This window comes from Planococcus citri, chromosome 4 (genome assembly GCF_950023065.1).
Source record: "Planococcus citri chromosome 4, ihPlaCitr1.1, whole genome shotgun sequence".
In the NCBI taxonomy this organism is placed as follows: Eukaryota; Metazoa; Arthropoda; class Insecta; order Hemiptera; family Pseudococcidae; genus Planococcus; species Planococcus citri.
The window spans coordinates 3556093-3571318 of record NC_088680.1 but is presented as its reverse complement, the minus strand read 5'-3'; the positions used below and the strand labels follow the sequence as shown (position 1 = coordinate 3571318).

Sequence of the window (15226 nt, the reverse complement as noted above, 5' to 3'; positions counted from 1 at the left end):
TGGAACAAGTCAGAAGCTTTAAATATCTGTGGTGTGAGCTATCTTATGAAGGAGAGGTCGACACACAACTTAAGATTCATAAATTCCTGAGAGTAAGCAGGATGATAAACCGAGCCTCCCTCCAAGAAAAGTCAGAACCAAAACTCGAATAAGAATCTACAATACACTGGCAAGACCAATGCTGCTTTATGGAAGCAAAACATGGACGGTGAGAAAGGATATAAAAAGCAGTGTAACCACAGTGGAGATGAGATTCATGCAAGCCATGGCAGCTGATATATGAGACACGATGGGAAAAAGAATGAAGACATCCTGAAGGAGCTGGGAGCAGAGCCAATCATTAGATGGGTGAAAGATTGCAGAAAGAAGTGGCAAAGACACGTTGATAGAATGCCTGACTAACGGTCCCCTTGAAAAATCAAAGAATGTACTCCACCTGGCAGGAGGAGCAGAGGAAGACCAAAGAAAAAACTTGATGTCACATCAGCAAGCAATTCTTCTACAGTTTCCCAGAATCCCAGATGAGCTGAACAGCTCCCAGGTCAAAGTTCAATGATGAATTTAGGGTGGTCCATGGCAAAAAAATGGGCAATTTTTTCTGCTCCCGCCCCCTAAAGTGGTGACCTCTGGTGAGAAAATAATTCCTTTTTTTTATTTTTTCCATTTTCAAAAAATTCGGGCTGCAATGGGCCCCTCAATTTTCAAAAATTTGAAAAAAATCTAATTCAAAGAAAAATCTTCCATATTTCAAAATTTCGAGTTCCATCATCTCTAAAAGGTCCCTTTTGAGTAAAATAGACTCTCATGACGATTTTAGCCCCCTCCAATGAAAACCCAGCTGACCCCCCCCCCCCCCCCAGAATAGCTGAAATTCGTATATTATGTGGGATGTCCTAAGATCAGTCGTTGTTTTTGGTCTTTCCTCTTCCCAACCCACAAAGTGGTGTCCTTTGGTGAGAAAATAATTCCCTATTTTTTATTTTTTCCATTTTCGAAAAATTCGGGCTGCGGTGGGCTCCTCAATTTTCAAAAATGTGAAAAAAACAGAATTATTCAATGTAAAATATTCAAAATTTCAAGTTCCATCATCTCTAAAAGGTCCTTTTTGAGTAAAATAGACTCTCATGACGATTTTAGACCTTCCTGTGAAAACCAAGCTGACACCCCCCCCCCTGAATAGCTAAAATTTGTATTTTATGTAGGTACCTATTACCTAACCTAATCAATCATCCTATTTTGAACAGAATCATTTTCGGTTTCTTCTTTCTTAAATAAATTGTTAAAAAATATGTAAGAGGCATCTTACGAAGTCTAAATAGGAAATGAGAAAAATACTTATAATATTATGAAATCGGTTACATTATCAATAATTGAAAAGAAATTTGAATTCTTTAATTATTATGCAACGAAGTATAGTACACGTACATATTTATAACAAAAGTACATAGAAATCGTTGAAATTGTTTCAAAAATTGGCATTCTAAAGTTACTCGTATCTACATAAGCTGTTACTTGAGGTAATTTTCCCTAAATGTATTTGGATATTACGTAAAAATACTTATGAGTGATGAATGTGTTATGAGTAATGTACACAAGACACATGTACCAGGTACCTACATACGATAAATGCTGATAAGACCGACATCGACATCGTCCTATATTCTCCATCGCCTTCGCCACCCATATTGACGTAATTTTTCAGTTTTCCCTGTCAGCTTTAGTTTTCGCCAAGTCGAGGAAAAAAATTCAAAGAAAAAAAGCGCAAAATTCATTCTTCGAGAAAATTTCATACGGAATTATTAGAATTACGAGTACGATAAAACACGATTAATTCGTTCATTTCCTTTTTTACTGGTTAAACGAGTTATATAGGTACTTAAAGTTGTACCATGTACTTCACTGGCATATAATATAGATCTCGTATTTGCGAATACTGCTGCAAATGCACACACAGACATACTACACCTCGACCTGTAGACTGTAGTATATACCAAAATTTACATCTGTTTAATAATTAATTACTTCATATACTCAATACTCATACATACGTAAAACAGGTATCGCGAATCGATCAACGAAAACGAAAACGAATACGAAATTTATAAAACATTCATTTATTTACTGCGGTACGTTAAAAGTCGTTGAATTTCATTCTCATAATAAGAAAAATATGAGTCATATTATTTTCATAAACGCGACCAATTTGTTAAGAAATTGGCCGATTGCCTGTAGCCTATCCATATTAGAAAGATTTTGCTCGCGGCTGTGTGGTAGTAAAAGTAAAGGTGGTAGATAATGAGAAAAATACGTAAGTTATATACTCGTATCTCTATCTATACTCGTACATCTCCATTAAAATCTAATCAACGCGTTTTATCGCATCGATAAAACGAGAAAAATTGCCCATTAATTCGGCAGAGCGTCGAATAAACGATGCATTGTCACGTGTTATGTAATTTACGTACATACATAAACCAAACGAGTATAGGCTATGTCATGTCATCTGCTTCTTGGGCAACAGTTGATGGAGGTATTTTACACACATTACGCCTATTTTGGAATTATTACCGTAATGTAGTAAAAGCTATTTGTACACAAATGAGCCTGAGAAATCCTTCCTCATCCTAATGCAGGAGGAAACCTTTCGATCGGACGAAAAACATGAAATATTTCACTCGTTTATGATTTATTAAACGATCAATGATTTTTCAACTGAAAATTCCTCTCTTGAAGGAATAAGTCTCTCGAATTCAAAATTATCATATCAAGTGGAAAAATTTCTCTAAGCACAGTTCAATGGCAGCGATATTATAGTTTTTTTTTATCAGCTCAGAGAACAAAATACCGATCGTGTAACGAGACACGTAAGTAAAACCGGTTCAGTAGGTCTCAAATTTATACGATCAAAAATTTTTTTTGAAAAAACGAACAAAAGAAGCACAAAAAAAATCGTATTATCGTTCATTGAAGATAATTATGTCTCGGCAAAAAAGTTGAACATTTTCTCTGATATGTAGCGAAATTGATTGAATTTCTTTTTCTTTGCTATTAAACTCAAATTTTGAAATTTTCAACTACAAATTTAGAGTACCCAAAAATCCCACTAGAAACACGAATTTGAATTATGGCTACCAAAAGCTTGATTTTGGCCTCATACTGTATAGTACATACTCGAAATCCTCAATTTGCGAGAAATTCCTTTCTTCACTCAACTCAATCATGAAATTATTCATTTTCTTCTTCTGTAAATCTTTCAACTTTAAATTTTTTTTCAAATTTTGAGAAAAAAACCATTTTGGTACTTACCTTTTGTTTTGGGTTTAGGCTCTCCACTTTTGTTCAATTTTTTTGTGGTATATTCCTTGTATTAGAAAAGAAAGAAAATCTCTTCATTAGTGCTACCCCCTCCCTCCTTCCTGAAACCCTTCGGGACACAGAGTTTTTTTTTCAAAAGTTCAACACTTTGGTGTTTAATTTGCTCGAGACTACTTGCATTTTAAAATTACCTATTTACAATCTAGAATTTTTTAGATGTAATTTGCAAATCTATGAGAGGAGAGGGAGGAGGGGGTGTCAAAGCACCAAAATTTCAGTAAAAATGTAAAGAAGAAAAAACAAATATCTCGTGACACGTCGTTTTGTACGTTTTCAAAGTCGCTGAATACGAATATCAACTCAGTTTTTCGATTCAACCCCTTCAACACCCCCCCCCCACCTCACATTCCAGAAAATTGAAAACTCATCGCGTGACACATAGTTTATTAGGTGTTTTCGAGCGCTGAATACGAATGTAAACTCACTTTTTCGATTCAGTCCCTCCAAAGCCACCATTAGCTCTCAAAATTTCCTGAAAATTGAAAAAACAAATCGAGGGACGTACGGTTTATTAGGTTTATACCTGTTACCTGTTCGTTGGTCACCATGGCGTGTACCGCTATAAGGCTAGAGGCACGGGTCATTTTATGCTGTTACATTAATGGAAGGAGGTTGGATTTTTGGAGAAAGGAGAGTAAGACTGAAGGGTTATGAGCTATTTTAGGTAGACTTTTAGGGAGGTTGAGTGAGTTTCTTAGATTGGTATGATCTTGACAGGTGAGTAAGATGTGGGAGATAGTGAGTTGGACTTCGCATGTAGAGCATATTGGAGGGGGTTCTTTTTTGAATAGATGAGAGTGGGTGAGGAGGGTATGACCTGTACGTACACGGTATAAGGCAACAGCCTGCTTCCTGGATAAATCTTGAATGTTGGTGGTGTGGCTTTGGCTGGGAATGAACCGTGAACATGATTGGCTTCCATCACATCAGACACTGGAACAGGTATTTCTGGTACAGGTGAGATTCTTAGTGACTGCTTTGCTGCTAAGTCTGCTGTTTCATTTCCCAAAATTCCTGAGTGGGCTGGAATCCAGGCTTTGGTAACATCCATGTCACATTTTGGAGAGATGAGATTTCTGAGGCAATTGGATGTTGCTTAGATTTAGATCTTAGTTGTGAGATGGAATTTAGTGAGTCAGTGAAGATCACAACTTTGTTGAGTCTGCTCTCAATTGCCATGTTCAAAGATGTAAGGATAGCATATAGTTCACATGAAAGAATACAGAACAAGCACAGAAGTGGAAATTGCGAAACCTCACAATCACGAACAACCAAACCACCACAGCGATCCACGGATTTCGACCCATCGGTGTAAAACGAAATGAAATCATTAGGTATACTGAGCAATAAAGTTATTGATGATTTGAGTATTCAATTAAGTGTGTCCGAGCAATGATGTATCAAATGAGAGAATATTATTCTTAGTTTTTATAAGATTTTCTGAATAGAATGGTGGAAGAGGATATATCTCTGAATGAAGTTTAGAATGGAAGAGGCTTTATGGAGATATGAGTCATAAGCATATGGAAGATTGGGATCAATTTTTGAGTATGGTGAGAGGGAGACTTGTCAACAGTTTTAAGGTGAATGAAAAATTTTGAAAGGATGAGTTTTGATTGTATAGAAGGGAGGATTTCAAATGCTTCTTGATATAATAAGTGTATAGGAGTACTAGAGTAGTTCTGAGGGCTCCATGTTGCCAGCCGAAGAGCTGTGTTGTGAATAGTGTTCAGTGATTTGAGTGTTGACTGTTTAACTGATGAGTAAGTTGGCAACCCATAATCACATTTTGAGCAAATCAGAGCTCTATAAATTCTGAGAAGAGATCGAGTGTCTGCTCCATATGTTGTACTAGATAGTTTTCTCAATAGGTTTATTCTATTGTTACATGTTTGTTTTAGATGGTTGATGTTGGTTTTTCCAGTTTAGTTTGTTGTCAAAGTATAGACCAAGATATGTGATTTGGCTTTTGCAAGGTAGTGGAGTATCCTTTAATTTAATTATGCTTTGGTGATTTTTGGGAGCGCTGAAAACGATTAGGGACAATATTTTTTTTTGATTCGGTGACGACACTCATTTTTACTTCCTTTGATGTCCAACCCCCCCCCCCCCCCCGATTTATCTCGGATGGGAGTGATCCTTGACTAAATTTCTACCCTTGACATTATTTTAACATTAGAAAAAAATTCTGTCTCAAAGTCCTGCTATTTGCAATTACCATTTTTTCAATCAAACTTAATTATTGTCAAAAAAGACTCATTTTTTCCAAAATTGTACAAAAAGTTTCTTGGTTTTTTTTTTTTGCAAATATAAGCCTTTTGCAGACAAAATTTCAATTTTATGGATTGGTAAGAAGAAAGTACTTGTAAAGAGCCACATTTTGGCGAAAACAGTTTTTACGCCCAACCCTTCAATCCGGATCTGTGGCAGTTCAAAATGTCCTTTTGTCAATTTTACCCTTACCACAATGATACATAGAAAATTTTGAAAAAAATCGTGTTGAAGGGCCCATGCTTCCACTACACATTCCGCATGGTACCAAAATTTTCTCCCTAATACTCATGGATATCAATTTTATTGTTTCCCCCAAAAATTCGTTTTTTTTTTTTGCTATACTGGCCAAGGGTGGGGAGAAGAGGGGTTGAGGAGCGGAAAGTCCGCTCGAAAATTTTTTCTGGAGGTACCCAACAATAATCCGTTATAACTTTCCAAATCTAGGAACAGGGCCATTTCGCCTATCTTACCTGGGAATACCCTTTTATACCTAGCAATGATTCCGAAAATTTTTCTATTTTTCTTCTCTTTCTTGATCACCTTGCTATTGCTATTAATATTTACCATATCCTGAAGCAAAGTTAATAAATACATCATTCCAGTATAAACCTATACAATTCTCGAAAAAATTTGTATAATGTGAGGCCAGCAAGATGAATCAGACAATTACCTGGTATAAGGTGGGCATACCTATTCGTTGCTAGAGGAATTATGAATGGACTCGAGTGTATAAGACATAACTGTTTGACAATTTTCTGGAAGAAAAATAACCCTCGAAATTAACATAAAATATGGAAAAATTTTCCGTCGATCGTTATAATAGTACGTACTACGTCACATGTGTGTATAGAACTGTGAAGTGTAGGCCCATAAACGGTATAATACGGAGGCCATAGGCTACAGGCCAGCAGTCTCGGCGAATTATTTCGATTACGACGTGTTAGATACGCTCAGTTATTACAGGTATCATTAGCGTATCATCGTATAATGATGATTTAGCTCTAGCAGTCGCCGTCGTCGTCGTCATAAATACATTCGTGTGCATCTATAATCTAATAGTACTCGTATGTGGCTGTAGCTTTACAATAGAGCTATATACGAGCTGTAATGGAATGGTCAAATGTGGTACTGGGGGAGGGGGGTACTTATAATCGTTTACTCGTACATGTAATCAGCATACTATACACGTTCGCATTTAAAGCTTCAGTTTCTTTATAGCACATGTATTCATCTCAGTATGACTGACCCGTTCGCAAAGTTCCGTTTATCAACTTTTATATGGTCAAGCCGACGACGAAGACGTGATGGTGATGGTGATGGTGAATTTTGTACCATCCACACTCCACAGTCGACCATCGTCTGTCATCGTTATTCCAATTCCGATACCGATTCTACGTATACAAATGACAATGACGTCTTCTTATACTATATTCATATTCGTACGATGTCGTCGTACAGTTTTCAGTACCCCTGACATTTCCCTTGTCACCCTAGTTGGAGGTAAAATTGCCATTAATTAGTATACGTGACCGGCGACGACGACGCCTTAGTTTAGAAATTTTTTTCACCTATCTACGGTTCGAATTAGTCACCTTACGGGCATTGTACTGCATACCTATATAGCATCTTTGTTTACTCGTATTCCGATGAAATCATTATTCTCGTGCCATTCGTGCCATAATGCTCATTGTCTTTGAAATTTTTCTTCCTGATGTGCTGTTGGGAATTCTTTTTTCAGGTGTTTTTGTCGTTTACTAAATTGTGTGATGGTTGAATGGCTGAATTTATAGGTATTAGGTACCTAATGGGTTGTGGATTCGAAATATACGCCATATTTCGATCATACACATCGTCGATAATTAGGAATGCGCAGTGACGACGGTTCAATTTCGCACGTTTACGATAATCTTTTTACGAGTTTAATGACGAGTTTATGGAGATATTCGTATGTGGTATTTCATATGTATTTGCTGTTTGTCAATGAAACTGATAAGTGATAACTGATAACGTCGTTGCAAACAAGGCGTTGCGACGCGATACACGATGATATTATGGACTCGTATTAAGGCGTATACTGTATATTTTTAATCTGATCTCTGCAGGCGACTGATTTCCAGAAAAACAGATCTTGGAGAAACGCTTCTAGCATGGCTCAGCCAGCCCCCCCCCCATTTGCAAATTTGGGACAATTCGAGTCGCAAATTGACGTATTATATTTTTGATCAATTCGATTCCTAAATAAATCATGTTCGATCCCTTTTTTTGCTGCCATTTGATTATTTTTGAAATTCGCTGTGATTTTTTTTGTGTCGTCAACAACCCTCCCCACCCTTCTATGTAAACAAAACGTTTAGTTTCATCCCTGACTTATTTTTCATCATTTTTGGGCAATTTACACCTTTTTCAATGTTTTTTTTTTTTTTTTTTTTTTTTTTTTTTTTTTTTGTAAGTAATGAAAATCTTAGTGAATTTTTATCTATAATCAAAATTTTTATCACTTTTGATACTTTTCAGTAATTTTAATGCTTTATTTAAATTTATGTGACATTTTAGTTTTTCAGATAAGTACCTACTTGTCTTACTTCCTTATTCTATCTTATACAATTTTTTCCACATTTTGAATTTTGTTGAAATTTTCCCTGCAAATAGTGATTTTGACTGATTTTAATGATTTTTTTGGGTTTGTTCATTTGCGCAAAATTATATTTTTTTGGCTGAAAAGTTCTTCCATTTTTTTTTTGCCGTTCGGTAGGAACTTTTGGGACCCTTGGTAAATTTGAAGGGGGAGGGGGGGAGATTGAATATTCCAAAATGTAAACATTTAAAATTTTACTCAAATTTGGCCAACGCGTTGAGATTTTTTTCGGTATAGAAAAAGGCAGAGCTGGGCTTCAAAAATATTCAAAAAAATTGAAATTTGACAAAACCATAATGATGTTTAATTTTAGGTATGATTTTGAATGAGGGTTCTTCTCAACAGAGGCGTGTCTCGCCCATTTCAGACTGACCGAAAAATGTTGGCAAATTGGGAATTTTTAGGATAAATTGGGTCGAGTTGAAAAAAAGTTCGGCAAAATTTGTGAACGTTGGAAAAATCGAAGGATAATAATTTAACAGTACCGGTGCCAGGATTTTTCCTTGGAGGGGGATAATTGGGTCTGAACCAAACAATTTTGCCGTCTCATTTTTGGGTGGGTGGGGGGGGGGGTAAAATTAAGCTTCTTGGAGAGCAGAAATCAAATAAATACAGTGGCATAGTAGGAATTTCCTCAAGGAGGAGACAAAACCAGATTTTTAGGCATGAAAAATCAAAATTAGGAGTCATTTTCTGGAAACCTATTGTGATGTGTGGTGATTATTTTATGAAAATGAAGGTAAAATTACTGCTCGAGCGAAGCGAGAGTGAAAATTTTTAGAAAAAATGGGTCCGAACAACAAAAAAAAACGTTCACTTTTGCATGTTTTATTTCAAATTTTCGTTTGCAAGGGAGGACAATGGCCCCCTTCACTCCTTGGCCACGCCACTGAATAAATATGTCATTTATTTATTTAATTTTTAAAAAGGAGGGACCTCAGTGACTGAAATTTGCCTGCAAAGTATTATTCAAAGTAAATCGTGCTTGGAAAATTCCCACTTCATAGCATCAAAATTTTTTCCAAAAAAACTGGCCTCTTGGGGGGGGATTATCACCCAAACACCCCCCCCCCTTAAAACCGGCACTGTAATTTAATATCCGTAGGTTCTTTCTTCTTGAGTTGGATCTTTTTCCTTTTCAATTCTCAAGCTGACGAGTAGAAAAATAGTCAATTGTTGCTAAAATTGATTCTTTTAGAAAACATAAAATTGTGTGTGACCTGAAACCAAATGACTAAAATGCCCTATTTTTTTCTAAAATTTTCAAAGCCCTGTTTTTTATCCAAAATTTCCAGAAATGTTATTGTTTCATTTTTTAACTAGAATTTTCGGGTATAGTTATAGTTAATCCTCACTGTTTGGCTAGAAAAAAATGGCTAAAAATCCCAACATTTTTGCAAAAGACTTGTCAAAGAAGTGTTGCTTTCAAGCGAAAGCAGCAAAAAGTTTCGTTTGTTTTGTCAAAATTGCCAAAAAAGCTTGTTTTTGTCAAAAATTGCTTCAAATTTCCGCTCTTTTGCAGAAATTTTCTAAAATTTTCACTTCTTCTTCAAAATCTCCTGAATTCTCGGTTTTTTCTGCCATAAATGAAGAGCTGTGTCTTTTATCGAAATTGTCAAAGTCTTGCTTTCTGCCAAAAATTATCAAAAATGTTCGCTTTTTTACAAAACTTTACCAATAAATGCGATCTTTTTTGCTGAGAATTACGTAGAATTTGACCTTTTAAGCAAAAATTGCCAAAAGTCGTGTATTTTATTTAAATTATCAACGTCTCGCTTTCTGCCAAGAATCATCAAATTTCACTCACTTTTCTCCAATCTGAAAATTACAACAGTGTGACTTTTTTTGTCGGAAATGTCTAAAAACCCTGTTTTTTCAATCAATGTTTTTCTGCATTGAACCTTTTGTAATTTTTTTGGTTACCACAGTTATACTTTTTATTGAAAAAAATCAAGTATTGGTCCTGATTCTTGAAATGTGATGATTTTGATATCAGGTGAGGTGAGTTTTTCGAAGTTTCGAAATGAAGAGTTTCCTTTCCTCCCTCCCCCTAGTCTTGCAGCATCATTAATTAAACAATCAGCAAAAGTTTATGGATTGATTGATGCTACATAGGATCCTGTTTTGGCGACGTTTGAAGAAATTTGCTGCCTCCCCCCTCCTTCCTTCACCCCTCAGTTCATTTCAATTTTTGTGTACGTAAAATTTATACGTATTTGAAAAATTGGAAAAAAAAACTTTAAAAAACTGAGAAAAGTCGAAACAAATTTATTCTTTTAAATTCTCGTAGATTCTATTTTCCATTTTTTGACGATTTCCCCCGATTTTTCGTGTTTTCTCTTGTGCCTAAACTTTTGTGAGGTTTCCGCAATTTCATCACGAATTTTCGTGAGTTTTTTTCTTTTGAATTTTTATGTTTTTTCATAAATTTTAGTGATTTTATGTTGAATTTCGCCCTTGAGTTTTATTCTTAGGGACATATGATTTTGATGTTTTTCCACATTATTCATTGACTAATGTTTTGGTAATTTTCTCTCAATTTCAATATTTTTGTTGCCTTTTTTTCCATTTTTGCCAAGTTTTGATAAGTATCTTTTTCTCGCGAATTTGAGGATTTTTTTTTTATTTTTAATGATTTTGGATTATGATATAGTTCTTGCCTATTTCGGTGGACTCCTCCGCCCCTCCATACCTTTCAATTTTGCGATTTTTTTCATTAGTTCGGTTGTTTCCAGAATCCGATATTTTTTTCATGCTTCCTTTTTGAATTTTCACTCAGTTTACTTTCAAAGTGTTGATACGAGTAAATTAATGTGTTTTTTTTTTTGAATTTTGATGATTTTTCTGGTTACTTTTTCCAGCTGTTTTGGTTTCTAAAGTTACTTTTTTTGCGAAAAATTCGAGTACAATCTCTGGGAAAACTATATAGATGCCCTGCAAAAGATGTTATCACTTAAAGCTGACCTTTATATTTTACTCGAATGCCCAAAAGTTTTCAACGAAAACAAACTGGACTTTGAGCCTAATAAACTGAATTTTTCTGGAAAAATAATTTCCTCGATAGGTGATCCAAACCTCCACACAGCTAAAATTGGAGACTGTAGTTGCAAAAAACATCACGAAAACCACTATAGTCCGGCATATGACAATAGGAGTAATTGCACCCCCCCTCCGCCGATCCTCCGGGACAACTTTTTTCTTAAAGGGGACATCCTAAGGAACATTTTAAAGCAAACTTGCCAAAAAAAAAGTTGGCCTTACTTACAAAATGGCGGCCATTTTGATTGACAGGTCAGCCGAATTCGCAGATTTTGCGTTTTAACACAGGACTTGCACGAACTTTTTCAAACTTTACAAAGGTAAATCGAAAGATCAAGCAAAAATTAATCACCTGTGAAAATTTCAAGTGCTAAAGTGCGTTTTTCGATTTTTGGTGAATTTTTGAAAATCAAATTTAGGCCAAAAATGCGGGAGAAAATCAAAATTCTACCAAATTGACCAAGAAAGCTGAAATTTGGGATATACCCTATTTTCGACATGCCAAATCGATTGGAAACGGTTTCAACCCGTTTAGAAATGTTCTGGAGCCTCCAGCAGATTTTTGAAACTCGAAATTCCCACAAAATTCCATCAAATTGGAGTTGTAAAGCTAAAATTTATTCTAAAAACTAATTTCAATACGCTACGAAGTACTTCAGGTGGATTTCAAGTCGTTTTGGAGCCTCCAGCAACTTTTTGAAATGTTGTATGACGTTTTTTTTGAATATTGAAATTTCCTAAAAGTAGCTGGAAGCTTCAAAACCATTTGAAACCACCATGTAGTCTGCGAAGTAAACTCCAGCTTGCCAACTCCATTTGATAAATTAATGTTGGTGAAATTTCAAGTTTCGAAAATCTACTGGAGGCTCCAGTAATTTTCAAAAAAGTCACTGGAGGCTCTAAAATGACTTGAACCCATCTGAAGTCGTCTTCAGAGGGAGTTAAAATTGGAGTGTAGAATAAATTTCAGCTTTCCATCTCCATTTGATGAAATTTTGTGAAAATTTAAAGTTTCAAAAATCTGCTGGAGGCTCCAGTAATTTTCAAAAAAAGTCGCTGGTGGCCCTAAAATTACTTGAACCCACCTGAAGTCGTCTTCAGAGGGTGTTGAAATTGGAGTATAGAGTAAATTTCAGCTTTCCATCTCCATTTGATGAAATTTTGTGAAAATTTAAAGTTTCAAAAATCTGCTGGAGGCATCAGGAATTTTCAAAAAGTCGCTGGAGGCTCCAAAACGACTTGAAATCCACCTGAAGTACTTCGTAGCGTATTGAAATTAGTTTTTAGAATAAATTTTAGCTTTACAACTCCACTTTGATGGAATTGTGTGGGAATTTCGAGTTGTAAAAATCTGCTGGAGGCTCCAGAACTGCTCTATACGGGTTGAAACTGTTTCCAATCGATTTGGCATGTCGAAAATAGGGTATATCCAAAATTTTAGCTTTCTTGGTCAATTTGGTAAAATTTTGATTTTTTCCCTCATTTTTGGCCTAAATTTGATTTTCAAAAATTCACCAAAAATCGAAAAACGCACTTAAGCACTTGAAATTTTGACAGGTGATAAATTTTTGCATGATCTTTCGATTTACATTTGTAAAGTTTGAAAAAGTTCGTGCAAGTCCTATGTTAAAACGCAAAATCTGCGAATTCGGCTGACCTGTGAATCAAAATGGCCGCCATTTTGTAAGTAAGGCCAATTTTTTTTTTTGGCAAGTTTGCTTTAAAATGTTTCTTAGGATGTCCCCTTTAAGAAAAAAGTTGTCCCGGAGGATCGGCGGGGGGGGGGGTGCAATTACTCCTATTGTCATATGCCGGACTACTAGACCAGTACATGATTCACTACTTGGCTTTGTAACGTCGTAAAAGTCCTATACAAATAAGCTGATATTTTGAAAGAAAGCTTTTCGAACTAGTAAACGTATATAGAAAATCAGACTAGAGCAATAAAACACGAAATAATTTGGCTGATGTGATACGTTCATTTCTCGCTCATCACGTGTTGAGAAATTAAAATGGCTTTATGAGTAGGTAAATGATAACTGCATGTATCATGCGCGTACGAGTGATATTTATTTATTTTTTGGCAAAGCTTCAATGTAAATACTCGTAGAGTAGATGTGTACCTCACTCATAGTCACATCCTATCATATACTCAATTCCATTGGATTGGACGTTCTTCCTCATCCTCATTATAGTATAGCATGGTACGAGCGTAATATACTCGACTCGAGTCCGTTTTAACCATTAACCTACTATTGTTGCGAACGAGAATTACACATCGCTACGTACGATATTAAAATTTTAATTTTTCTCAATCCGCTCTGTTTGCTACAACACGATAATAGTTAGCTAGCTCGATGGCTCGCGCTTTGGCATGTGAGTAAAATTAACAGAGCAGATTTTTCTTGTTTCTTGTTATAGGTTTAGTCTAGATTAAGCTTCGTGTATAATTCGTAAATATATAGGTAGTCTCCTATAGGTACATGAGAGGATGAAAAGGTATCATTCGAAGATATTCTATACAACAGTTTCAAATTTCCGAATACCTAATTGGGTTTGATATCGAACGAAAATATTCCAACGATGACATTTCCAAATCCCACGACTACTGCAGACAGATCAAAATGCGAACATTTTTCTCTCCGAATACCTGTGCTGCAATCGATGCAACGACAATAATTTCGTAATCGAAAAATTTACTCTTATATATTCTCACACGACTGAACTCCATCAAATTGGTCGTAATCGTATATCGAGCAGGAAGAAAATATTCTCGTAAATAGTGGAATGCCTCAGCAGCTCGCGTCTCGCGAATCTTTCGTGTAAACATTGATGAGAGATGATGGACATGGACATGGACACCTTCATCATCATCACGTAATAGTCAACCTGAAACCTGTCTGTTTTTTAATCGACGACTGTGCGAACAAGTCTGCAATGTTCGTAGGTATTTTAGGTAGGTATAGGAATAATTTTCGAGCGATATTTCTGAGAAAAATAGCATATTTTTAGCTACATAGGCAGAGGCACGACCGTAATCGTGTAAGGTTGTATTTTTTACTCGTATGTTACAGTCGTTAAGTTTTAGAGTTGAAAGAATGAGAAAAAAAAAATTCCAAGGTTGAACGACGTGAATTTTAAAATGAAGTAATCGAAACTAGAACTCGTCCTCGTCCTCGAAAGTACATAATACGGGTATTTAGATTTTAGAAAAATGAACCGGGTTAAATATTTTCAAAATGTAAACAATGATCGGCAACTATTAATAGCCGAGTGTAGGATTAAAAGTACAATTATTTTAAAGCACGAAGATATCGATAAGTTATAGATAATCTAGGTATACGACGAAGATGATACTACTTACAGGAGATAATTCGGTATCGCCGTTCATATTACTCGATTCTGCAGAGCTTTACAGCGATGAATTGCGAACAAAACGCGAACATGTAGTATATCGCGAGTATATATACGTATTATTGATTTATTACGTTACATTATTATTCGCTTAAATAACCAACACACTATAGATATAGAAACGAATCGAATAAAAAAATTTGAAAAATCGCAACGAGCTAACGCGAACTAGGTCCCTATATAGATTGAAAAATTAAATTTTTGAAATAATTTTACGAATAGCAACACTTTGCGATACTCGAAGTACAATTAGATACACTTGTACTGTAATAGAACTGCACGATGATGCTCTTTTTAGCACTTGAACACTGAAAAACTTTCGATTTATGTAAACACGCGCATGTTCGTGGCGGGTAACTGTGAGCGCGTGCGTACACCGGCTTTCACGTCAGCTGTTTAACTTGCCATCGTAATGAATGCTTTGATAATACGAACGCCAGTGTATGACTGTGTATTACTAATGCTACGTATATCGTCAATGTACGAGTA

The 15226-nt window shown here is 35.6% G+C and overlaps 1 protein-coding gene and 1 long non-coding RNA gene across 2 annotated transcripts in view; one reads left to right on the top strand and one right to left on the bottom strand.

Moving 5' to 3' along the window:
• Positions 1 to 15201, bottom strand: part of ssp6 (short spindle 6) — a 33848-nt gene extending 18647 nt beyond the window's left edge. The window contains exon 1 of the mRNA XM_065364799.1: positions 14688 to 15201. Coding sequence (XP_065220871.1) covers positions 14688 to 14714 — 27 coding nt within the window. The 5' untranslated portion in view covers positions 14715 to 15201. The remainder of the gene's footprint in view (positions 1 to 14687) is intronic.
• LOC135845931 (uncharacterized) overlaps positions 1 to 15226 on the top strand; it is a 62428-nt gene that overhangs the window by 29923 nt on the left and 17279 nt on the right. The window lies entirely within an intron of this gene.